Source organism: Vombatus ursinus, unplaced genomic scaffold, assembly GCF_900497805.2.
Source record: "Vombatus ursinus unplaced genomic scaffold, bare-nosed wombat genome assembly UNPS02014841.1, whole genome shotgun sequence".
Classification (NCBI taxonomy): Eukaryota; Metazoa; Chordata; class Mammalia; order Diprotodontia; family Vombatidae; genus Vombatus; species Vombatus ursinus.
In genome coordinates, this window is record NW_020954619.1 from 15124739 (window position 1) to 15148981 (window position 24243).

The 24243-nt window shown below is 39.1% G+C and overlaps 1 protein-coding gene across 2 annotated transcripts in view; it reads left to right on the forward strand.

The window, feature by feature from the left end:
• Window positions 1-24243, forward strand: part of JAG1 (jagged canonical Notch ligand 1) — a 39642-nt gene that overhangs the window by 7694 nt on the left and 7705 nt on the right. For both annotated transcript variants that reach the window (XM_027840308.1, XM_027840307.1), the window contains 12 exons: window positions 4779-4830; window positions 10257-10511; window positions 13151-13211; window positions 17223-17353; window positions 17639-17758; window positions 18308-18421; window positions 19548-19661; window positions 20377-20490; window positions 20907-20953; window positions 21332-21505; window positions 21972-22122; window positions 23803-23967. In XM_027840308.1, coding sequence (XP_027696109.1) covers window positions 4779-4830; window positions 10257-10511; window positions 13151-13211; window positions 17223-17353; window positions 17639-17758; window positions 18308-18421; window positions 19548-19661; window positions 20377-20490; window positions 20907-20953; window positions 21332-21505; window positions 21972-22122; window positions 23803-23967 — 1498 coding nt within the window. The remainder of the gene's footprint in view (window positions 1-4778; window positions 4831-10256; window positions 10512-13150; window positions 13212-17222; window positions 17354-17638; window positions 17759-18307; window positions 18422-19547; window positions 19662-20376; window positions 20491-20906; window positions 20954-21331; window positions 21506-21971; window positions 22123-23802; window positions 23968-24243) is intronic.

Here is a 24243-nt window from a genome sequence, read left to right on the forward strand (position 1 = left end):
CTCCCAGACAAACTGTGGACTGACTTCACACAATGCCAGCTTCAACCCAGTAGGTATTCACAGGATGCTCATTATTCTAACAGGCTTGCCAGATCAGAGTTGGGCCTGGTTTTATTGGCTACAGCAAGCCCACAGTTTGGATATCAGTACGTTTCATGTCCATCATTTTGGCAAGGGATTGGGGGGGTGGGGGGGCAGCTGTGTTAAAGTTCTTAACTACAGCTTTGTTTTGTCTGTGCCTGGCGAGAGGAAACGACTCTTAACAGCACTTAATAGAATTACTTTGTTTTTTTAATGCACACCCCCCCCCCCCCATAAATGAAGAGCTTACCCATACCAGTGCCAGGAAACTGTAACTTTGTGACGTCTAAATGTACCGGTCTATAGTCCCATGTCCAGTGGCAGGGAGCAAAGACAAGAACATGCCTGGGTTGTACCACAGAGGAATGACTTGGTTGGTCCCAGGATTGTAGATGGTGACTAGGCAAACTTTGCTCCAATTGGTAGTCACTTAGTGATACATCTCAGTCTCTGTTTTGGAGACCTGGAAAAGCTGAGCTTAACTCTTTTCTCTAAGATTGCACTAAATCCTCTGGACCTAAGCCTTCATGTTAATTTGTTACCAGTTTCTTGTGGATTTGGAGAAGGAGGGAGAATTCCCTCTAACAAAACTCTTATCTCCCCTCAAGCTACTGCTTCTGCACTTCATAGGTACTTAAATGTTCCTGCAACATAAGTGTTATAATAGGGATCCTGAAAAAACTTACTTCACTACGTTAGAGGTGACAACCATTCACTTTGCAAACCTATTCAGAAATTGTAAACTACCCTAGCTTTGCCTCTAGGCTGTTGTTTCTGGATAATGAGGAGGACCCCACTCTGTAACCCTTGGGTTGAATTAGAGGTAGGGTAGAGGGTTAAGATAGAACCACAGTTGAATGTTTGAACCTCAGCACCAGCCCCAGTCTGGCTCTGAGGGAATGGGGATTTTTAAGAGGTGAAGATTTCAGTTGCTGTTTAGAAGAGTTCTCTCCCTGATGAATGTGTCAATAGTTATTGTGTTTGAGGAGGTGGAGAGCTTCTAAAATTCCTAAATTTTATGAGAATGGCCCCTCAAATAGTTAGACTTTACATTCTACTGCAAGTAATGCTCCTTTATTTTCATAGCTGTAATGTGAGGTATTTAAGAGTAGGAAGGGTTCCCCTCTGCCCCCCTTGGGGTATTCATTAAACTACTAAGGTTTGAACATTTACATACTACTTGTTGGATGTTTCTTTTAAAATCTGCTTTGGTCTCCTAGAATCTGTTTTCTGGTCAAGATCAGATTTACAGTGGCTAATTGGGTGTGACTTTATCATAGTTCACTGCAGATTTGTGGCCCAGTACCTTGCTTTGATGGAATAAGGTAGTTGGTCTGGAATTTTTGTGTCCCAATGTATATTTGGGGATGGGCAGAGGTCAAGGGTGGGCATGGGAAAAATCAAACTTCTTAGCCTTAGTAGTCATTCCTAAAATATCTTAGTTGTTGATCTATAGAGTGTGTGGGCGGGGGGGGGGGGGGGGGAAGAAGACGGATGAAGAGGGAGGGTGAGAAGCCCTTCCTATACCCCATGAAGTGCATAGATTACTCAAAGCTTATGGACTTTGGGAGAGAAACATACCTTTCCAACAGGCACATTCTATGATAATAGTAACCTGAGATAATAATTTTGTTTTGTCTCAATGTGTGTATATGTAATCAGTTCAACAAGTATTTAATGCCTGCTGTGTTCCAGGAACTGTGTTCGAGATGGGGATACAAAAATGAAAACCCTTGGTTTTCCTTGATTGGGGAGGGGTGGGAAAATGTTTTAATTGATAAGTAATGATAAAACATATTCAAGTGATTTGGAGAAGGGAGAGCACCCAACAACTGGTGAGAGAGGGGGAGGGGAGGATCAGGAAAATCCTAGGATAAGAGGTGACACATGAGCTGAGCCTTAAAGGGAACTAGGGATTCTTGGCATCTTCCCAGCCTGGGAAGGGGGGTGGTGCAGCCTGTGCAAAAGCGTAGAGATGGGTGATGGAATATTGTGTATGAAAAGCAAGAAATGGGCCAATTTGGCTGGAGTTTAGCATTAGTTAGAGAAGTAAGTGATGTGAAATCAGTCTAGAAAGATAAATTGGAGACAGATTGTGAAGGACTTATTAAAATACCGAACAAAAGTTTGTGTTTTATTCTAGGAAACTTCTTAAGTAGGGGAGTGGTATGTATGGTTAGCCCTATGCTTTTGGAATAGCAATTTGGCAGTAATGTAAAAGATAGAGGTAAAGACTGAAGGTAGGGAGGTCAATGAGGAGGCTGTTGCTATAGTCCAGGTGATAGACATGTGAGGGTCAGAACTGAACTAAGGTGAATGGGGGGGGGGGCTATGGGGAGAAGGAGGTAGAAAAACAAAAACCCCAGAACCCCTTCTTTCAAATTCTGGGGTTCCTTGAGTCCCAAATTTACCTAAGCCATTAAATGGCAGTGATATAAGAGTAAGATAAAAATGTATTTTCCGTAGTGAAAATGGAGAAAAAGATATTTTCACACACAAAAGTGAAAGTTAGCCACTTGTTTTTGAAAAATTCTTATGTCTGGTATGTGAGGATGTTTCTGCCACAGGTTTTTTGCCATCCCTTTCCCTTAGGGTGGGGAGGTGTTGGTAAAGTACTCTTAAGAACTAAGTCCTGTAACTGGGAAAGCTAGGTAGACTACCAGCTTGATCTTCCAAGTGCTTATTATGCAAGACTTAAAGGAAAACAACTTTGAATATTAATAGCTGCAGAGTGAGCCTACGACATTAACCAATTCCGGTCTATTTTTTTTTTTTTTTTTGGCTTAAAACACACACACACGTATTGGTAAGGATCTTACTTTTATTGGGCAAATCTGTCAAAAAATTTTTGTATCATTGCCTTTAATCAAAAGATTAATTACATCCGTATTGTTGATGGGAAGGTGAAGGGCGTAGGTAGCCACCTTGCCAGGAAATGGAGGGCTTAATTATCGCACTAGAGGATGTAGTTTAGTGCCTTAATTTTATTTTTCAGACTTAGACCTTTCCTTCAGTTGACTATAGAAATCGCAAATTGTTACTGCTCTGAGAAAGAGTTCTGTGATCTTGTAGGAAATCCTGAGAAATTTTAAGAGGCTTTAAATAAGGTGTAACTTTCACTAATAAAATATTAACAACAACAACAAATAGTCTTGACTGATAGCCACTACATAAGAGGTGAGGCCATGCCTCAGCATGCCTAGCTTTGCTTACTTTTCTAAGCATTTTCCCACAGTTATCAGAGAAGGAAATGGAATCCCAGTCATCTTTGAATATGAAACATATTTAGGCCATATTCCAAGGCAATGCCTATCACTAAATAGATTTCCATTCAAAAGACTACATGCTGTGTCATGTCGTGAGAAATAAGACTTGCTTTAAATCCTAAAGTGAGCTTTCTGCCTCTACCTTCCAGGTGTTTACTTTTCCTACTTAAATCATTGTTTCTATATTTCATTAATGTATTCCACTATCACAAATGGTTGATATCTAACTGGGGCAAAGAAAGTATGTGTTACGTAAATAAACTACTACCTATGATTCAGAGAATTTAAAATTCTCTCCTCTGTCCCTCCAAATACACACACTTCACTAGTACCAAAATAGAAGAAAGTTTATTTAAGCCTGGAGTTTTGTGACTCTGGCCTTATAGTGGAGTCACGAGTAAAGATTTAACCAGATTGAGGTAAAGGTGGGAATTTGCTAATGGTTTGGGGTTTAGGGACCTCTCTCTCTCTCTGCTTCTTTCTTTTTGTCCTTTCTTTCTTCCTTTCTTTTCTTCAATTTTAGAGCTAGAGATAAAAGGTACCTTCCATATAATAGTTGGCACATTTCCAGTTTCCAAGGAGTCTGTCTAGTTGGTGGATGCTCATGATTATTATTAGAATGTTAGATTCCATTGACAGATAGTTTCATCTATTAATGTGACCCATAGTTTTACAGTTTTCTTTTCTTTTTTTTTTTTTTTTTTTTTCCCCATATTACCTCTCTCTCCACCCCACCATCGCAGGCTTTGTTTCACAAAGTCTCTCTTTTCCACCAACCCCTCCCCTCTTAGTTCCAAGATTCATCAGTCCTTTCCTTTAGTTACCTGATACTTGTGGGAGCAGTGATGGTCTAGCACAGACACAGCTTTCAAAGGGGTGCTGAAAAGGAAAAAAGGTCTCTAGAGATTGCCCAGCCAGGATTCAGTGTGTAATCTTAGCAATGCCCCTTACTTTTCACTGTGTGGGGATTTTTTTTTTCTCTCTCTGGGCAAATACCTGGTTAGCTTAGAATAAATTCATTGTCTGCTTTTCTTATGTGCTGTGGTTAGAGCCCAGCACATTTGGGAAAACTATATACCAAGTGTCAGTCTATAGCAAGGTGGCATTTCCTGATTAAGCCCATGAGATGCATTAGTGATGACAATAATGAGCTCAGGAAGGTGAAAGGTCCTGTTTATCATTCTGGATAAGTTAGCTTAAGGGGTTAGGAGAGTTTGTCTTTGGTAAAACTCTGTTGCTTAGTTTAAATTTAAAACAGCTATAATCTAAACTGATTATAAATGCCATTTTCAGGTAGGTTCTCTACTTATAATTGGCATTTGTGGGAAAGAGGCAGTTAGGAATATTATGAAATTCAGTCAAGCATTTCCCACCATTAGAGCCCCTACATTTATTTATTTATTTATTTATTTATTTTTATCTGTTTTACAGAGATCCTACACTCTCCTTGTGGAAGCTTGGGATTACAGCAATGACACCAATAGTAAGTATTACTTGACTGGACTTCAGCTCTAAAAAGCTCTTCCCAAGCTCACCTACAAAAACCTGCTCATTTCACTGAATCAGTCGTTTAAGACCATATGTGCCATTCACAATCTTCCCTTGCCCTCAGGTGGAATCTTTCTCTTTCTGGCTGGTCTCCTCACTCCCTTTACCTGTTTCTCCTGTCCTGAGCTTGGATGACATTGTACAAGGGTGGTCCTTCCAGGTCAAAAGACTTCCTGTAACTCTAAGTCCGTATTTGAATTAGCCTGTCTTTTAGGAAGGAATCTTAAAAAGTTTTACACTTTGAAATTCTTGTCTTTTTTTTTTAATGATCAAATTAGTGAAGAATGGGTCAAGTATCACTTTTTATGGGGATTATTACTTGCACCTTTAAAGAATTATGACAAACCTACTTGCCTTGCACCATACTACTTAAAGGAGGTTATATTGTCTTTTATCAATGTGGCCTTGAATGACGATTTCTCATCTGTTCTCAGAAGGATAATCTTCAAAAAGAGAACTAGTTTGTAAAGCACCAAATAAAGTAGATTTGGGAGATGAGTGTTTCCAGAGTTATCTTAGTGTGCAGCAAGATCCCTTATTAAAGTGACATCTACATGGCAAAAACATCTCTTTGAAGCAGAATTTCCAGTCTCGCCATTCCTTTAATTTTTGAGAGAGTTCCCGATTATTCCTCTTCATGAATCCTTGATCAATACAAGAGTGCTTGTAAAAGCAGGTAGAGTAAGTTTTTCTATTTTGGGCCAAAAATGGTAGGACCTTTCAATTACAGCATTCCCTTTGTAACTGTGATTAAATATTGCTTGCTTTCTTGGACCACTTCTTACACAGAGTTAAGTGAGCTCTGTTTTGCTAGTGAAAATCTCTGAGCTAAGTAAAACTTTAAGAAAAAGGCATGTATTATGTAGTCAGAATAAGTTTCTTGGTGCATTATTGTATTTCCTGGCAAGTCTCTAACATCTCTAAGCTTTAGTGTCTTTATCTACAAAATGGAGATAATAATTTTTGCATAACCTGTCTCTCAAATAAGACACTGTTTTTTTTATTTTTTGTGACTAGGCAATGGGGTTAAGTGACTTGCTACAGCTAGTAAGTGTCAAGTGTCTGAGGCTGAATTGGAACTCAGGTCCTCCTGGCTCCAGGGCTGGTGCTCTATCCACTTCACCACCTAGCTGCCCCCAAGACATTATATTCTAATTGCCCTGAAAACCTGTTGGGAATTGGTTGTGTTTTCTTATTCCTGTGAATCTTCAAATATCTGTTTCTTTGTTTGAAAATCTTTCAGTCTTCTATGTTATCACTAGCACTGCCTTCAGTCTTTTCTCTTTGCCTTATTCCCTTCTCTTCTGAGTAAAATCTGGTAGTAATCAGGAATTTCTGCTTTGCTCTCTCTGCCCTAGATTCTGGAATGATATGGGACCTTGTTTTGGAGAACTCTATGTTAACCACTGATGGAATAATAACATGTATCTGGGTAAAGTTCTCACAGTGTAGTTATTGCTCATCTTACCTGGATAACTTCAGAGTCAATCATTTATGCAGGGTAACAAGCTTCTACTTCTGTCAAACAATGCAAGTATAATATTAGAGATTATATCCTTCTCTACACACACACACACACACACACACACACACACACACACACACACACACGCTGCTGCCTGCCTTGTCAGATGTGATACTGACAGGTAGGACTGGGGAAAAATTGAAGGAGAGGACCAGGAAGAAAATGCCTTGTGTAGTTATGGCATTTTTTATTTTTACTATAGTTGCTAACAAATAGCCTGTACTAATATGATTTATGTATACCTGTTAATTCAGCTCCCTTTTTCCTCCCTACCATTGGAACCGGGTTTAACTATGTTACACTGACCTATTTTATAAAAGTTTCCCTTCTTGCCCCCCACCCTGCTTTTTTTTTTTTAACTGGATCTGTGATTTTATTAATATAGGAAATTCTTCAAGAGTAAACTCTCTTTACCATTATGGATTGGTACCTGCTCTTCAATTGATAGCCTTAAAGAGATCCTCTGGCACTGAGGAATTCATTGATTTGTCCTAGGTTTCAAAGGCAGGATTTCAATTTGAAGGTCATCTCTTTATCCACTATTTCACTCTGTCTCTCTCATCTAACCATTATCACTATTTAAAAAAAAATTCTAATTAAAATCTCTTTGTATTCATTGCTACCGTTCACTCTCCCAAAATTTTTTAAACCATTTTATGAAACATTTATGTTGCAAGTTGAAGTTTGCAAAGTTCTATACACCCATTTTTAAAAAAAATCTTCCTAATAATCCTTTAGTAGTTACTTCATAGACGTCATTATTCCCATTTTCCAGAAGAAGACAGCGAGGCTCAGACTGTGTCTTACTCATTACAGCAGGTCAGAGGCAGTCCTTGGACTCCAGACTTTCCTCGCCCCTAGTCTAGTACTCTCTCCATAATACCATACTACTACCTCACAATATATTGTAGTTCTAGGCATCTGAAATTTGACCTTTGGTATTAATGTCAAAAAAGGTCATTTATTGTATACTTTATAGTGTGGTAACAGACTGGGGAATTCATCTACCAAATGAGTCAGATAGGCAGTTCATGTACAAATATAGCATTTGGTAAACTAGACACTTAAAAAAAAACAAAAACCAAAAACATTAAGTACCTGCTATGTGCCAGGCACTGTGCTAAGCACTTCAGAAACATGTCATCTGATCTTGACAGCAATTCTGAAGAGATGCAATTATTAAACCCATTTTACAGTTGAGGAAAGTGAGGCAGAGACAGGTTAAGTGATTTGCTCTGGGCCACATAGCTAATAAGCCTCTGAGGCTGGATTTGAACTCTGGTCTTCCTGGCTCCAGGCCCAGCTTCACCACCTACCTGCCTTACTGGTCTCCAGTGAAGTCAGAAGTATATAATTCTGTATGTCCCAGATTCTGACAAAAGATACTCGACTTGCCATTATTGCTTCTGTATGCTTGGTCCTAAAATCTTTTGTTAAAAGTCACCCAAAGTAAGAGGGGGATGTGAGGATAAGAAGAAAATATTGCTTTAAGACTTGTAGTTATAAAAGGTAAGTTGCTATTATTTTCCACCTGTTGAGTGTTTGTAATTTAAACTCTGCTCTTCAACCTTGTACAGTGAGGTTAGGGTTGTTTTTCTTTTTTCTTTTGTCCTGTTTAACTTAAAAAAAAATTACTGTCAATTTAAGTCTGTCATGATTGAGTTAGCCACCTTCAGAGCAGGCTGAGTCTCTGTGTCTATGGATCTAAATTAACAAGGGCTGCAACATTAAAATAATTGTTCTGGAGCATCAGCATTCCCCCAGCCCCTGGTTCTGGAATGAACATGTCACTGTAAGAGCCTGGTCCAAGGGAAATAAAGTGTTTACATGAACTCTTTTTAGAGAGTAAGTTCTGAGGCTGGTTTCTTGTCATCAATCTCATTACAGTGTTTTTATTAGATTACAACACTGCTTTGTATAAGGTTCCATGTTTTTATTTCAGGGAGGGTACATGGTTTCAATTCCATTGTAATTCTTAATAAATATGTGAATGTAGAATCCAAGATAGTTTTTTCTTTAAAGCTTTTCCCTTCTTGGCAAAAACTCTTACCATGTGCCAATACCCTCTTCTACCACCCCACTCCACCCCCTGTTCCATTGGTCCCAGGTTGTGTTTAGTAAAACTGAACATATTTTTACTTCACTAACTATTCCCTCCTCCTTGGTCTACAAGGATATATTTTGGATGTTGTATGATAAATCTTCCCTCTGTAGTCAAGGACTACCAGCAGGTCACAGACAACGGTGTCAGATCCTTTTCAGTCACAAGGCTTGGACTGCAAAGTGAAATACCCCAGATATATACAGTGTTCTGAACTGACACAAAATATTATTTCAGGCCATCACTTAGAAATGTTTAGGTAAGTTTCAAGTCTGCAGACAATTTCTGCACCTAATAGCTCAGCTACTAGAGGGCATGTCCCTTGCAGTGAGAGCTTCTTAGAAGCATGTTCTATATCACAAAGAAAACATTAATCATGCAGGTATAAAGTTATTTTTATAGACCTTCTCGCTAACTAAAGATCCATTAAGGATTCTAAAGTGATACCTCGCACAATATGTCTTGGCCAGAATGGAGTATTGTCAGCTGAAAACTAAATGTCACTAAATTCCCTCTCCCAGACTGTTACAACTCCTGATAGGCAGGTATAAACAAAACACTCTAAGACTTTTTTGGCCATGTCTCCGGAGATTATATGTGTTCCCTTATTAGGATATTGAAGGGCCTGAGGCCCACTGCACTCACTAATTGAACCTGCAGAGCGAAAACAGCTTAATAAACTGACATTTTTGCAATTCTTTCAGCTGTGTTTATTTGCAAAATTTGAGTTAACTGGTAAAAATTTATCTGCAAGCTGTTCTGTTTATGGGCACTTTAATGAGGGTGTGAGTCTATACAAAGGCCTCATTGGAGAGCAGTATCCTGTGTATATGCTCCAGCTAATGAAAACCCAGAGGGCAAGGTAGGGCCAGGTGGGGTAGTAGATAGAGTCTAGCTAGAAGTGGGAAGCCTCCGATGCTCTAAGCTGCTGTCTAATCATGGTCACCAGGCCCACTGCCTACCCAGGTGTGCAAATGAGCACAAACTCTGGGCCTGAAAATAGCAGTCATGTAGGTGGGTAAGAATCATATTAAGGAAATAGAAAGTAGACTTCAAAGGACTGTGTTTGAAGTGTGATGGCTTGGAAACTGACAAGCCTGTGAAAAGCTAGTAGATTTAAAAAAAAAAAAAGACAAACACAGCCCTAATCTAGGAAAATGGCCTAGTATGTTGTTGGTTTTGACATGTCTCTCCTCTGACCTATTAAGAGTTCTGTGTTTGATTTGTCATTATGTTTAGCAGCTTACTGCCTTATATCCTAGATCTCTGTGTTTGTGACTTCCTCCCTTAATTGATTGTAAGCCCTGTGAGGGTAGGAAACTTGTGTAACTCCGTATGTTGGAAAGAACTTGGCACGGTGCTAGACGTATAGCAGATATTCAGTAAATATTTGAATGAGTGTTGACAGACCCAGATTCATCTGAACTCTTATCTGTCTATCTCTAAATTGAGGTAAATATTTTAATTTAAAATCTGTTTATAGTTTAAACTAATTTAAAATTTTACTTATTTAAATGTTTTCACTGGTTAGAACAAAAAAGGGAAATATGTTAAAGATGAGGATGCTACAGATACTAGTTCTCTTTTTCATTTTACAGTTACTTTTTATTTTTAATATAGAAAGCCATCAGGGATGCAGTAATCCCCATCATCTACTATCTTGGGGCTCTCTTTTGGCTTTAAGAAAGAAGGATCTATTTGCAAGTGACTAGCTGCTCTATAATTTGTCTCCTAGATCCTGACAGCATTATTGAGAAAGCCTTGCATTCGGGTATGATTAATCCCAGCCGACAGTGGCAGACTCTTAAGCAGAACACTGGCATTGCCCATTTTGAGTATCAGATTCGAGTCACTTGTGACGAACATTACTATGGCTTTGGCTGCAATAAGTTTTGTCGTCCCCGGGATGACTTCTTTGGACACTACGCTTGTGACCAGAATGGTAACAAAACCTGCATGGAAGGCTGGATGGGACCCGAATGTAATAAAGGTATGGAGTTTTGGTGGGTTGTCCACCTTGAATGATCTTGGCTTCCTTCTCCACAGAGTCACTAGTATGAGGGCTTCCACGTGGGATGAATTTGGAGCTCTGTTTCCAGGCCTCCTTATGTCACTGTCCCTTTGACAGTCAAACTGTCATGGCACATCCTTGAGTGGATCAAGCAGTCCATCCAGGAATTGTCCTCCCTTGGTTTTGAGGTGGCTTTTAAGGCAGTCAGACAATTATTGAATAGTCTTAGGTTGAGACCTGGAAGTCACCTTAGAAATATGCCCACCTTGTAATTTCACAGATGAAGACACTGAGACCCAGGAAGTTTAAATGACTTGACAAGTAGTATGTGGCAAAGCTGGGTTTTGAATCCAAGCCTCTGATCTTAGAGTCATTGTGGTTTTCTGCATCACAAAATACTAGAAAGAGGACCTAAGAGATAATCTAGTCCACTCCCTAATGTTATAGATAAGGGAACTGAGACTTGGAGAAATAAAATCACTTGGGCAAAATCACACAGCTAGTTACTTTCATCAGAACTAGGACTAGAACACAGGTTTCCTGACTCTGTTCAGTGGTTTATTTGGGGTTTTTTTCCCCCTCTATATCATAATTCCAAGCCAGGTAGATTTTTAAAATGAAAAATGAATTTTTTTTTCCAGTTCACTGACAACAGTAGACAAAAAAGATGTCATTCTTTGTTGCTTTCAGTTTGGTATGATTTTTTTTTTTTTTTTGAGAATGCTAAGTTTGTGGAGGTGAGTGCATGGTGTGTTAGCCTTCACATCAATATTTGCTTAATTCTGAAATCATTAACAGTATTACAGTTTTATGGATATGTTCCCTAATTCATAGCAGGTTTGAGTGGGTAACTGATTTACTCATCCATATAAATGCTCCCACATAAACCTTAATAGAGCCTGGCTCTTAAAGCATAATACTCCCTTATATGGAGGATTTGGATTACTCCTTTCACTGAAACAAATGGGGCTTTAGTAGATAATTTCAGGACTTGCTTTTTATCCAGCCTTCTAATGTTGAGCTCAGTCTTGGAAGATGGATGTGGTCCGCCGCCATTGGACCTTTGCTTGCTAGCACTTTGCAAATCACTTTAGACATGTTATTTCATTTGATACTCTCCACATAGTGAGAGTTCTTATTTCCCTTTTATAGATGAGGCAACTGAGACTGAGTGACATTTCTAGTAAGTATCTGAGGCAAGATTTGAACTCAGGTCTTCCTGGCGAGTCCAGCACACTATTCATCGAGCCACCTTTGTTTCCAATTTGGTAGGACCTGCTAGCATGGCCTAAGAAACCCGGGGTTATGTCAGCACCATGAGGAAGCATTGGGTCAGCTTTAGTGGAAATCTAAACGCTAATTAGGTGAAATTGTGTTTCAAGGAGAATTGATATGTTTCAAGAGGTGCCCAGGGGAGAAATAGTTTATTCTTTGATCCAGCCACAGTAAAAAGAGCTAGGCTTTTTGAATAATAGTGCACTTAGTACTTTTCAAAGACTCTGGGTAGAAGACACAGCTGCTTTGTGTGGCTGGGTGGTTTGACAGGAGCCGGTCAGGAGATAGGAGAAAGTTAGCACCCTTGGTTAGAGTGAAAAGATCACTAAACTGTTAGATGGTATACCTAGTTTCTAGAACCTGTTTTTACCTAATCAGCTTTGTAACCTTGAGCAAGTGGCTTCATTTTTCTCACTTGTAAATAAAGGAATAGGACAAGATCTCTTAAAAAAAAAAAATCTCATTTGACCCCAAACACCCTAAAATGACAGTTTTCTGACTGCACTAAAGATGATATAATGTGTTAAGGGATGATGCTACATTATATGTAGTAGAAAGATCATTGGAGAAGATGGCCCACTCAAGTAAACTTGTAATATAAGTACAAAGAAGGGTCTGATACATGGATTGTTACTGAGATCTGACCCTTACTAGTTAATAAAAAATTTAAGGGCTCACTTACATACCTCTTTCAGAAAGTAGGATATAATATTGTTTTGTTACATTGTAGCATGTTACAAACTTTGAAGCTAGGCTTTATTTGGACCAGTGATCTTTGCTGCAGTATTGGAACTCAGTGGGCTCTACCCTTAAAACTAAGCATTCCTTGGTGACTTTTTTTAATGGAGTAGTAGAAGAGGAAGATTTGGAGCCAGGCATGTGTTGTAGTTAATACTCTGTAGTGCTGAGGGCTTTATTTTAGGGAAGGGGAGAGTGTGAAAAGGGATGGTTTGACCCTCGTCCTTTTGTCTTCCAGTGCTATATATTGCTTATATTAGAAAATATGTAAAATCCCCAGTCATATTCCTATCTTCTTTGCCTGCAGATTATCCAAAAGCATGCTTATATGTTTGGGGATAGACGGTAACATGTGCTTGCAGTTTTAAAGCTAAAGATATTAGCTGAATTGCTGGATTTGCTGTTGTGGGGCACCTCCTACCTTATTCTCTTTCCAGTAGACTTGATATTAGAGACCTTTTAAATCGTGGATTTTGTAGGATTACAGTGCTAGTCAGAGATTTAAAAACATTCCCACGATTGTGTGGATGCTAGAAACTGGCAGCATGCTGATGTATATGTGTGTGTACTTTTTTTTTTTTAATTTCTTAACTCTATTTCCACAGCCATCTGTCGTCAGGGCTGTAGCCCTAAACATGGTTCCTGCAAGATCCCAGGAGAGTGCAGGTAATATTTATATCTATAGCTATAGCTCTAGCTATGCATCAAACAATTTTGTTTTAAGCTTCGTTTAGCATGATATCTCTCCACGTTGTTCTGTGGAAGACTGGGAAAACTTATTCAAAAATGGGTATCTTAAGTGCTTATTAAATCATAACAGCTGTGTGATGAAACACAAACACTCCTTTGCTTTCTTGCAAAACAGGAAAAACTGTATGAGAGGGCACATTCAGTCACTTCATGCGTTGACTGTTGACCAATTTCACCTCTAAATTGGGAGCAGATTTTTGTAATCTTTTAAGACTGCGCTGCCATTCTGACTCTTTCTTTAGCTTGTCTTCCACCAGAGTGTTTATTTTCTTCCTCACCCTCCTTAGTCTCATCTCCTTTTTCTCCTAGATTGCCCTTCCCTTCCCCCACTTTTCCCATCAATAGGCAAAAGTCAAGCATTCTTTAGAATGGGATTAGTAAAATCTCTTGGTTCCTTTGCAGTGGAGAGCCAGGCTCCAAGTGCTGAGAGGTTAATAACAGGGATGGAATCTTGTCAGGAGAGACTGATGAATACAGAATTTTGTTTCCTTCCTTTGAAGTCTGCTCCATTCTGGCCCAGTAACAATGCAGCCCAGAAGCTGGGGACATACTCAAACAATTTAACAATTAAATTTTGGAGCTCCTTGAATTATACTCTATATTGTTACTTGACATTTGGGAAGACGCTTGAAAAAAATTCTAACTGGTGTTCTTTAAAATTTAGACAAATTCACAATAACTGAGAATTTTATATTGTTAGTGTTTTGGAGTTGATTTTTGGTTTTTGATTTTATTTTGCCTTTTTTTTTTTTTTTGGAGAGGGGAGCCAATCAACAGGGGAATCCTGACAGAAATGACAACTAACCAAATTGTATCTGACTAAACAAAGTAAGTTAAGGAAGTTTTGTAGAGCTAGTTTATTTGAGTGCTAGGCTTTATTTAGAGCTCAATAATCTAATAGGTTGCCAGGCGTAGTGGGCTTCTTCCCCATGGAAAATACTCTGGTTTTAATCAAGGGAGGTTTGTTAACCCTCCTCCAAAGGAGGGAACCAGAGTGACCTGAGGATTCTTTTCTATTTTAGAACAGGTGTAGAAATCTGCCCTATTGTAAGGAAGTAGTGATGACTCAGGAACAGTCTGGAAGCATCCAGTTTCCAGAGTTATGGTACATCAGTCCCTTAGTTTCATTCATTCTGTCCTTTGTAGTCCCACGTTTGTATTTTACAAGGCTTCTATTTACAAGGAGAAAATTGGGAAGTGACAGTGACATGTCTATATTATGGAATTTAAAGTGATTGAGAGCCAATAGAGGGAAATATTTTGCCCCCCCTTCCCCTCCCCTTTTTTTAATTAGAGAGATTTTCATCTGGTAACAGTCCCTTATCCTATACTCAAGTAAGATTTTGTTTTTCTGAAAGACCAAAGGAGTAATTGCCCTAGTCATTCTAATATTTAACTGTACTGGTGTTGGATGATTCTAATGTTTAACCTCATTGCTGTCAACTGTTTAGCTGAAATACACCTACGTAAACTTTTTCTAATTAATAGCCTTCTAGAGTAAATCAGACTTGAAGCATCATTAGTGCATCTGAACTGGGCCAGATGCTTAGATGTCTATCAGTTGAGTCTAACAAAGATTTGTGCTACTGTCATCAGAATAAACATGCCTTATAGGGGGTGCTGTCTCCCAGCCAGAACAACAGGCTTTGTTTCCAGGTTTTAGGCCTTTCTCTTTCTAAGGCTCACCTCCCACTCACTGCCCAGACATGCACTGGTGCCCTTATTTACTTAAGGTGCAACTTTCCCACACTTCATTTGCATAGTTAAAAAAAAAAAACTCTGACTTTAAAAGAAGGAAGGAAAATTCCTTACAAAATCTTTCTTCTGTGTCTGCTTCAGAAATATTTTTAATGTCCACCTTCCTTAAGTTTCATTCGGGTTATATATGCTGAACTTCTCTTTCACATGTGAGGGTTTATTGGTTGTGTGTTTACGGTTGTCCCCAAACAGACTTAAAATAACTTCTTTTCCTTGGTGCAAGTGATTACTTTCTTTATTGCAAGTCTGCCAATAATATCAAACTTAATTATGAATCATCATCATAAGCAAAGGAACTTCATTTTCTCATGAGAAACTTAATCATATGTATTGTTAAACTGGCATAACTTTGTAGATTCCTGTTTTAGGTTCAGTATTTTTATTTGTTTTCTTTTGAAGTCATCCATAACTTCTCCGGGCCACCTTTGTTGTACTTAAGGGTAGAGCCCTCATTAATTAAAAAATGAAGTCAGGTCCTCAGCTGCCTTTTTTTATTGTATTTATTAGCCAAAGTGAGGGTGTATAGGGATTTTAGTTCTTTAATTTATAAGAAAGTGAGGACCACAAAACGCTGATGTTTCATAATCAGTTTGCTTCTTTGATTGGTCATTGAGGCAGTCATTGTCTTTCTCCCACCAGTTTTCTTCCCTAGTTTGGTCCCCAAGTGGTCTTTGACTTCATTTTTATTTTCCTGACTTTTTAACTTTGTATTTTCATTTGTTGTTGAAACTGGCAAAATACTTTGATTTCCATTACTTTTGAATTCTTGATTCTCGTGGTGGTGTTTTTTTGGGGGGAGAGTGTGGTATGGATTGAGTTTTTTGTTTTGAATTTAATCAGTAGGAAGTGGTCAGTCAATCAAGATTCTCAGAGGGTTAAATTCATCGCTAGCTGTGGGTGATTAGCTATTAGCTAGATCCCTATAGTTTTCCCATGACAAGGATTTACTGGTCCTAGCACAGCTTTCTGAAAACTGAAAGCCTAAATGACTTCTATACAAGGGTTTATTTTCATAACTTAGTGACAGCTTAAAGGGCAATTGCTGCTGATCACTTATTCCCATGTCTCATGAACAAAATATTTTAGTAGAGCCTGTTTCTCCTTTGACATGGGGTCTTTGCCTTCCCATCTTACTGTTACAACATTTTTTCTTTTTTTTCTCTCTCAAAAAATCCTTAGTTTCCTTGATTTTTGAGAAGATTGGTTAAGTTTTCAAATGCACTGAAACTAGAGGGGGAGAAGAGTTTAAGACCCTTCCCCTCCCCTCCTATCCCAAGTGTGGGTTTGTATTTTGTGTTTTTGTTTGGGGATCAAAGAAACCATTTGGCCTAGATAGATTCAAATTAACAATGCACTTATAGGAAACTGAACTCCATTCCTCAGTATTAGATAAACCCAGCTGACCTCTTCTGGCAAAGGGAGAAGTAAGTATTCCTAGGTACCAGCAATTAACATAAACATGAACTGTCATTGGTCAGACACCATCCCTTGAGTTTATTCCACCAAGAACTGGTTTTTGATATTTTTTCCCCTCCTTCCTTGCCCCCCCCTTCCCCAAAAGGCACTACCACATTCTTTACAAAAGAGGGGAGGGGAAGGGGGAAAGGGGGACATAGACAGAATTAGGATAACTAAGTAGAGTGATTAAGGTTTCCCTTACTGGCTGCAGTACCTCTGTCCTTTCTTGCATTTGTGTGTGTCCGGTCATGACTTACTGTTGACACACAAAGCGTGGAGACAAAATGCTGCAAATCTTGCATTCATGAAAATTTTTCACATGACCATTGTTTTCAGTAACTGCCCCCACCCCCCTTTATAGTCCATTCTGACACAGTTCAGAGATTGATTTATCCTGCATACCCACCCTCTCTGTCTCGTTTGTGTGTGCCTGAGAATAGAGTTGTATTGTGTTCCATGGCACCACACTGAGCTCTCCCAGAACAGTTATCCTTTTGTAAGTAGTCTGGCTTTAGGAGACCTTGGCCAAACTGTTAAAAATGTTTGTTTTTAAGGAACCACCAAACAAACCTTGAAAGTTACCTTTCCCTTTTCCCCTTATGTCCCTTTCTCTCTCTGCTTTATTTGACACTTGAAGCTTCGGGCCTTCTTCATCCCTTTCGCTTTAATTCTAAGACTTAAGGAAAAAATTATACTTTGTTTTGTCTTAAGGTGTCAGTATGGATGGCAAGGCCAATACTGTGATAAGTGCATTCCGCACCCAGGATGTGTCCATGGCACTTGCATTGAACCGTGGCAATGCCTCTGTGAAACCAACTGGGGTGGTCAGCTCTGTGACAAAGGTATGCTAATCTTCTAGATAGCCAAGTGTAAATTTTGAATTTTAATGCATGGTATGTGTGTGGGGTTGATTGCAGAGGGAGTCCCAGGTATTGTGGCAGGAGGTATTTATTGGAGGTAGTTAGGCATGGGTTATAAATACATTGAATTTGTGTTAACTTGTGTTTTAACTAAGCCATGCCTCGAGGGACTTTTTTTTCCAAAGGTGAGTGAAGGTAGAAACAAAGATGATAAGCTGCATAAAATTTCCTAAAGCTTTTTTTTTTTTCCTGGTACTTGTTTTGTAGATCTTAATTATTGTGGGACTCATCAGCCTTGCCTGAATGGTGGTACTTGTAGTAACACAGGTCCTGACAAATATCAGTGTTCCTGCCCAGAGGGGTATTCTGGAGCAAACTGTGAAATCGGTAAGTGTTGTGAGCATCTTTTTTTTTTTTTTTGCTCTTAATGACAAAGTTTTTTTTTTTAATATATTTTTTCTTAATGTAAAAATTTACAGCTAAGCACCAAAGGCATCTGCCAAAAATCTAAGTTCCTACAAAATCTAAAAACTAGAACAATTGAAACCCTTCTAGAATCTGCAAAGTTGTTTCCTTGTTGCTGATAAGTGCAAGAGATCGTATAGGTTTTATAAGATCCTAACTCAGAGATGTCTTGGAATGTTGATTAGCATGAAAGATGACTTCCTATCCCCTTGAATACAGTATGAATGTATCATAAGCTGCTAAGGGAAAGAAGATGAAATATTTAGGCGTGTAGCCAAGGGGTTGATGATGGGGGGGTGTGTGTGTGTGTGCGCGCGCGTGTGTGTTTTGGAAGGGAGGGGAAGGAGGTTGAAGGAAGTTAAGTGGGTTTTTTTTGTTTGGGGGTTTTTTTTTTTTTTTTTTTAGGTATTTCTTGGGACCATTACTAGGTACTGCCATACTGACCCATTCTCTTTCATTCTGTTTGTTTAGCGGAACACGCTTGTCTTTCTGATCCCTGTCACAATGGAGGAAGCTGTCTGGAAACATCTATGGGATTTGAATGTGGTTGTCTTCCAGGCTGGACTGGGCCAACATGTACCACGAGTAAGTATATGTTTGGGTTCCCATCTTTACAGAATGATTAGCATTCCTTGAAATAGAGGAGGAAACAGGGCAGAAAGTGACAGTTAGTTACTGCCTTATTCACCAGGCTACCTTTGCATTCATGGCAATCTTTTCTGTTATCCTTTGTGTTCATGGTGGTGTTTGGCTAATAATTCCTATTAATATGTTTGGTAACTCCCTGGACTGTACCTGGAAGTGTTAACGTTGATTATTTACCTCGTTGTAATTATTTCTTAGTGGAACCCTTTATCCAAGAATACCATGTCTTACCAATAGCTTCTTGCTTTTCTTCTCAACACTGTGAGGGGCCCTGTCCAGACAGATTCCTGCTCATTTTTCATTCTAGCCTTGGAATGTTGCAGTGAGGTGACTGAAATGGTAGTCGGTGCAGATTCATTAGTGGTGTTCCATTTAATTGGGGGTGGGGGCATGGGCAAACTATTACGTGCAGCCCGTTCATTGCAGGGTCACCAAAGTGACAAGAAGGTAGAATTTAGGATTTGGGCTAATTGGCAGAATAACTGTAAGGTTGGAAAGGTCATTTTTCCTCTCTGCCTCGGTTTTCTCATCTGTGAAACAGTCATAATTCTTTTCAGCTGTCTCTCAAGGATGTGATGAAAATTTTAAGGGAATGTAGAGTGAATTTTTTTAAAGTAATTTTTAAAAACCTAAAATAGGTACTATAATTGTGTTTCTGGGGTCCCCTGCTTTATTTGGGTTTAGATGATTTGGAATGGTAGGCTACTTAGATCAAAATAAAAACTAAATGCAGAGTGGTTGATCCCTTTATATTTCTGACATATTATTTATTTTTTACCAAATGACCACTTAGTAGGATTTACTATAATTGACCTTCGAGATCAGGTAGTATGATCTTCTCATTTTATACTGGAGGAAACTGAGGCCTACAAAAGTAAATTTATTTGCCCAAGATCATACAGCTAATAAGAGCAAAGCTGGGATTTGAACCCAAGTCTTTGCCACTATATCACGTTGCCTGCTATGCATATGAGCTTATGTTTATGCTGTCTCTTTTTTAGCTATTGAAGTACACTAAGTTCTTTTGTTTTTTGCTCTTTTCCACCCCCCACATTTTGGGGGACAGATATTGATGACTGTTCTCCAAATCACTGTGGTCATGGAGGAACATGCCAGGATCTAGTGAATGGATTTAAGTGTATTTGTCCTCCACAGTGGACTGGCAAAACATGTCAAATAGGTAAGAAAAAGAAGAGCTTATAATTTTAATATTAAATACTTATTTAGTGATACCAGGACTGTCAATATCAAGGATAACAAAGTTTTAATAAAATGAGTGGAAAACAAAAGGACTCAACTTGCAAAATAATGTAATTTGTTATCAACTCCATAGAATGCCTTTTGTGGTTTTGTAAATTGAAAATGGACCAGCTAACTTTCTTATGCTCTGTGGGAAAGTGATGAGAGTCTCTTGAAGCATGTTAGCTCCCCCAGACCAAGGAGTTTACAACTGGGCTCCAAAATGTGGATGATCTCATGAAGAATGAGCTTGTCTGCATTCTTCCTGCCCTATTTAAATCCCAACAATTACACTATAGTGCTTTCCAAATGGCTGATGGCCTCTTTTACTATTTAGTTCCTTGGGGGAGTTATTAATTAGACTGGATGGTTATCAATTATTTTATCTAGCACCTTGTAATTAAAGAAGTAAGGGTAGTGATAGGCTGTAAAATGGAGGCACTTTGGAGACTGAGGTTCAATATGAAATAAAACAGTAGGTTTAATAATCTACTTTTCCAGAATTTGGATGTTAAAGGAATTATCGTATTTTGGGTGAAACTAGAAAGCCTGGTTTTTTGTTTTTGTTTTTTGTACGTTGAGGTTTTGTTTTATCTTAGAAGAAGGGAGGGATGCAAGAAGACAAACCCTTACTGACAGTTTCCATTCCCTTTTAGATGCGAATGAATGTGAGGCAAAACCTTGCATAAATGCCAATTCCTGTAGGAATCTGATTGGGAGCTACTATTGTGATTGCATTCCTGGCTGGATGGGTCAGAACTGTGATATAAGTAAGAGACTTCCACTTTCTTGATCTTTTTTATTTGGTTTTAAGGATGAGGTTGCTAAAAGCAACTGAACTATCAGTATAAGCCTGGCTTGGTAATGGGAAAGCCCAAGCATGATGTTTTCAGAAAGGGAGTAGTCAGTCTGGAATGAAAATACACAATTTTATCAAGCTCATTAGTTGGTAACAGGGTCATATTCTGATAAGATGACTTAAAAACAATGATGTGAAGTTTCATTAACTCTGCTGGAGGATTTGGTTAAGGGTTCCCACCCATTATAATAGCCTTATCTAAAGGAAAGCATACAGGAAATCTGACAACCACTTTATCTGTCCTTAGCTGTAAAACATTTTAAACTGCACCTCATTTAAATGTAAAATGCCTCTTAATAATCTGATGGTTTATTTTTTGTTTTTTAGATATTAATGACTGCCTTGGCCAATGTCAAAATGATGCTTCCTGTAGGGTATGTAAACTTCACCTCTTAAATCAAAACTCTGGTAATTAATAACTATTCTCTACTCTGAATGTTGGTGGTCAAGCATTTGTTCTTCTACTGCAAAGAGCAAAACCTGGGAATGTTTGGTCTGCACAAAATTCTAAAGTTCATATGAAAAGTAAATCTTTATAAATGAACCAGGCTTGTGTTACCCTGGCCTTATTGGCAGTCATTTTGAAAGAAAGCAAATATAAACTCCTCCTTCTGCAAATGTTGATAAGCTTGGTATTTAACGAAAAATTTCAGAGACTTTGCTGAGTTAGAGCAATGGTGAATCTATGCAATGGCCTGGCATAATGAAAACGTGTTAGGTTTGATTTGTTTTATTCTTTCTGTCTCTCCCAGGATTTGGTTAATGGTTATCGCTGTATCTGTCCACCTGGCTATGCAGGAGATCACTGTGAGAAAGACATCAATGAATGTGCAAGCAACCCTTGCTTGAATGGGGGTCACTGTCAGAATGAAATCAATAGATTCCAATGTCTGTGTCCCACTGGTTTCTCGGGAAACCTCTGTCAGGTGAGCATTGGTGAAATGCAAACCCAGATAACTTGGGTTCTTACCAGCAAAGGCTTTTCTTCCTTCTTTTCACTCTTGGGACTTTTTATACCAAATACCTCGCTGTCACTGAACCATATAAAGCCTACTGGAGGCTTTCTGTCCCAGAAGTGCCTGTAGAAAAACTCAGTGGCTGTTGGAAGAGTCTTTTAATGTAAAGACTGACAGTGTCTGTGTATCTAGGCAGTTGAGTGTTCACTGTGGCCCTCTGGGTCCTTTTTCATATCCTTCCCATGTCTTCAAAAAACCCACTGCACATATAATTGGATATATTATGTACCATGTACAATTAATAGATTAAAAAGGTCAGATTCCACCGTGTCAGCTGCCTAGAGCAGAGCAAGGAGTAATAATGAAATCCTTTATTTTACTGACGCTTAAAAAAAATACCCTCCTTTTCTTCTCTTCTCTCCCTCCCCCCACTCAGTTGGACATCGATTATTGTGAGCCCAACCCATGCCAGAATGGAGCCCAGTGCTATAATCGTGCCAGTGACTATTTCTGCAAGTGCCCTGAGGATTATGAGGGAAAGAACTGCTCACACCTGAAAGATCACTGTCGTACAACACCATGTGAAGGTACTCACCCTAAAGCTTGGCTCTTCCCTTCCCTTGGCCCTTTGTCCTCTGGAGTCCCTTAGAGATACCAGAAAGTATAGTGTTTGTGCCTAGGTCCCCTTTAGGGTACATTTTTCATCCTAAAATGGTTCGGGGAAACCAGTTTATAAGAGAACACGTTCTTGTTGCCTGATGTTGTCGTTTTTAAATTTTTTTATTTTTTGAACCAGACTTGTGATTGCATTTGTAGAGAACATACTTCCTGACAGGAAGTTGTAACTTCTTAAAGTTTTGTGGGGACACTGAGAGGTCAGGCGACTGGCTCCCAGGCACCCTACTAGAATGGGTCAGAGGCAGGACTTGGTGTCTCCGAGGCTGGCCCCTTTAGTCCTTACACTATGCAAATAGTTACCCTTCCCAACAGAAAGAATGTGCAATACATTGTGGTACCTAAGCTGCTTGCATGTCTAATTAATGTATAGTAGAAGCAGCATGCTGTGTTGTAAAAAAATGCTGGAAGGGCTGGGAGCCAGGAGGTCTGGGTTTGAATCCTGTCTCTGACCCTTGCTGTATAACCATGGGAAAGTTGTTTAATGTCTTGAAGTCTGTTTCCTTACCTGTAAAATGGTAATAATAATACTTGTAGAACCCACCCAATAGGGATGTTGTGAAGATCAAATGACATTTATATATACATATGCCCATGTGTTTATGTGTATATATAATATATGTATGTCCCCTCCTTCCCCTACATAGTTATCTACAAAGCATCTTTTGTTCATTTACAGATCCATAGACATCTTCTAGTTCAACTTTCTCATCTAAAATAACCTGCCCAAGGCCACAAAGGACTCCCAAGTCCTTAAAATAAGCCTTAAAAGCCAAAAGAAACCCTAGTATTTTTGTGGGCCACAGAAGTTTTTCCCTTCCCACCCCCCAAAATATAATAGATATAACTGATAATTATATTAATTTAGAAGGGAAAAGGTGATAAAGAATTGTTTTTTTATTACAGAGAGTAAAGCTTGTCTTTCTAGAGAGGGAAGCACCACATCAGAATATCGGGTATTTTAGTTAAGCTCTCTTTTAATACCTTTGGATGATATAACAAGTGTTAATGGAGCACTTTCAGGTTTGCAAAGTACTTTATATACGTAATCTTCTTTGGCTCCTTACAACCACCCTGTCAAGTGTTATCCTCATTTTACAGATGAAGAAACTGAGGCAGAGGGGAGTTCAGTGATTTCTCAGGGCCACGTAGCTAGTAATAGCTGAGGCAGGATTTGAACTCTAGTCTTCCTGATTCCCAAGTCCAGCAGTCTCTCCACCGTAGCCCCTACGTGCCTCATCATCCTCGGAGGTAAAGTTGCCAATAGGAAGTAAATGATAAGTAATTTTGAATGTCTTTAGCCAATTTGATAGAGGTACAAACTAAGTATTTAGCAAGGTCAAATCCCACAAACACGAGAGTTAGAATTAGGTGGTACATTGAATAGAGAGTTAGGCTTAGAGTCAAGAAGACTAGAGTTCGAATCGATTCAGACGCCAACTGGAGTCCTAATCGCTGGACTTGTTAACATCATTCTCCTGTTAGCTGAAAGGTACAAAATCTATTAGGAAGAACAGTTTTGGTTAGTGTGCTGGGTTGCTCTGTGTTTTGTTAGTGAGAATGCCCTGATCCTGAGTCTGTGTGTGTTTCAGTGATTGACAGCTGTACTGTTGCAATGGCTTCCAATGACACACCAGAAGGAGTGCGATACATTTCTTCAAACGTTTGTGGGCCCCATGGAAAGTGCAGGAGCCAGTCGGGAGGCAAATTCACCTGTGAATGCAACAAAGGCTTCACTGGGACATACTGCCATGAAAGTAAGACCCCAAAAGGTTGTGAGTGGTCTCTGTGGGCCTTTGTGTTCAGAACTGGAGGGTTCCCGGAGAAGTTTCGTTGTGTGTTTTCTTAGGAGCTAGACTGGCCTGTTAACTCCACGGAGGACCATAAGTGCTGGGTGCTCAGTCACCAAGACGTGGGCAGTCTGCTCTGGGGTTTAATTATTATCACATTGGTTTCTCAGTGTCCATGAATATATTTTAAGATGTTTTTGAATCCTACTTATTTTCTGGGTGATCTGTCCTTTGGGGATGAGA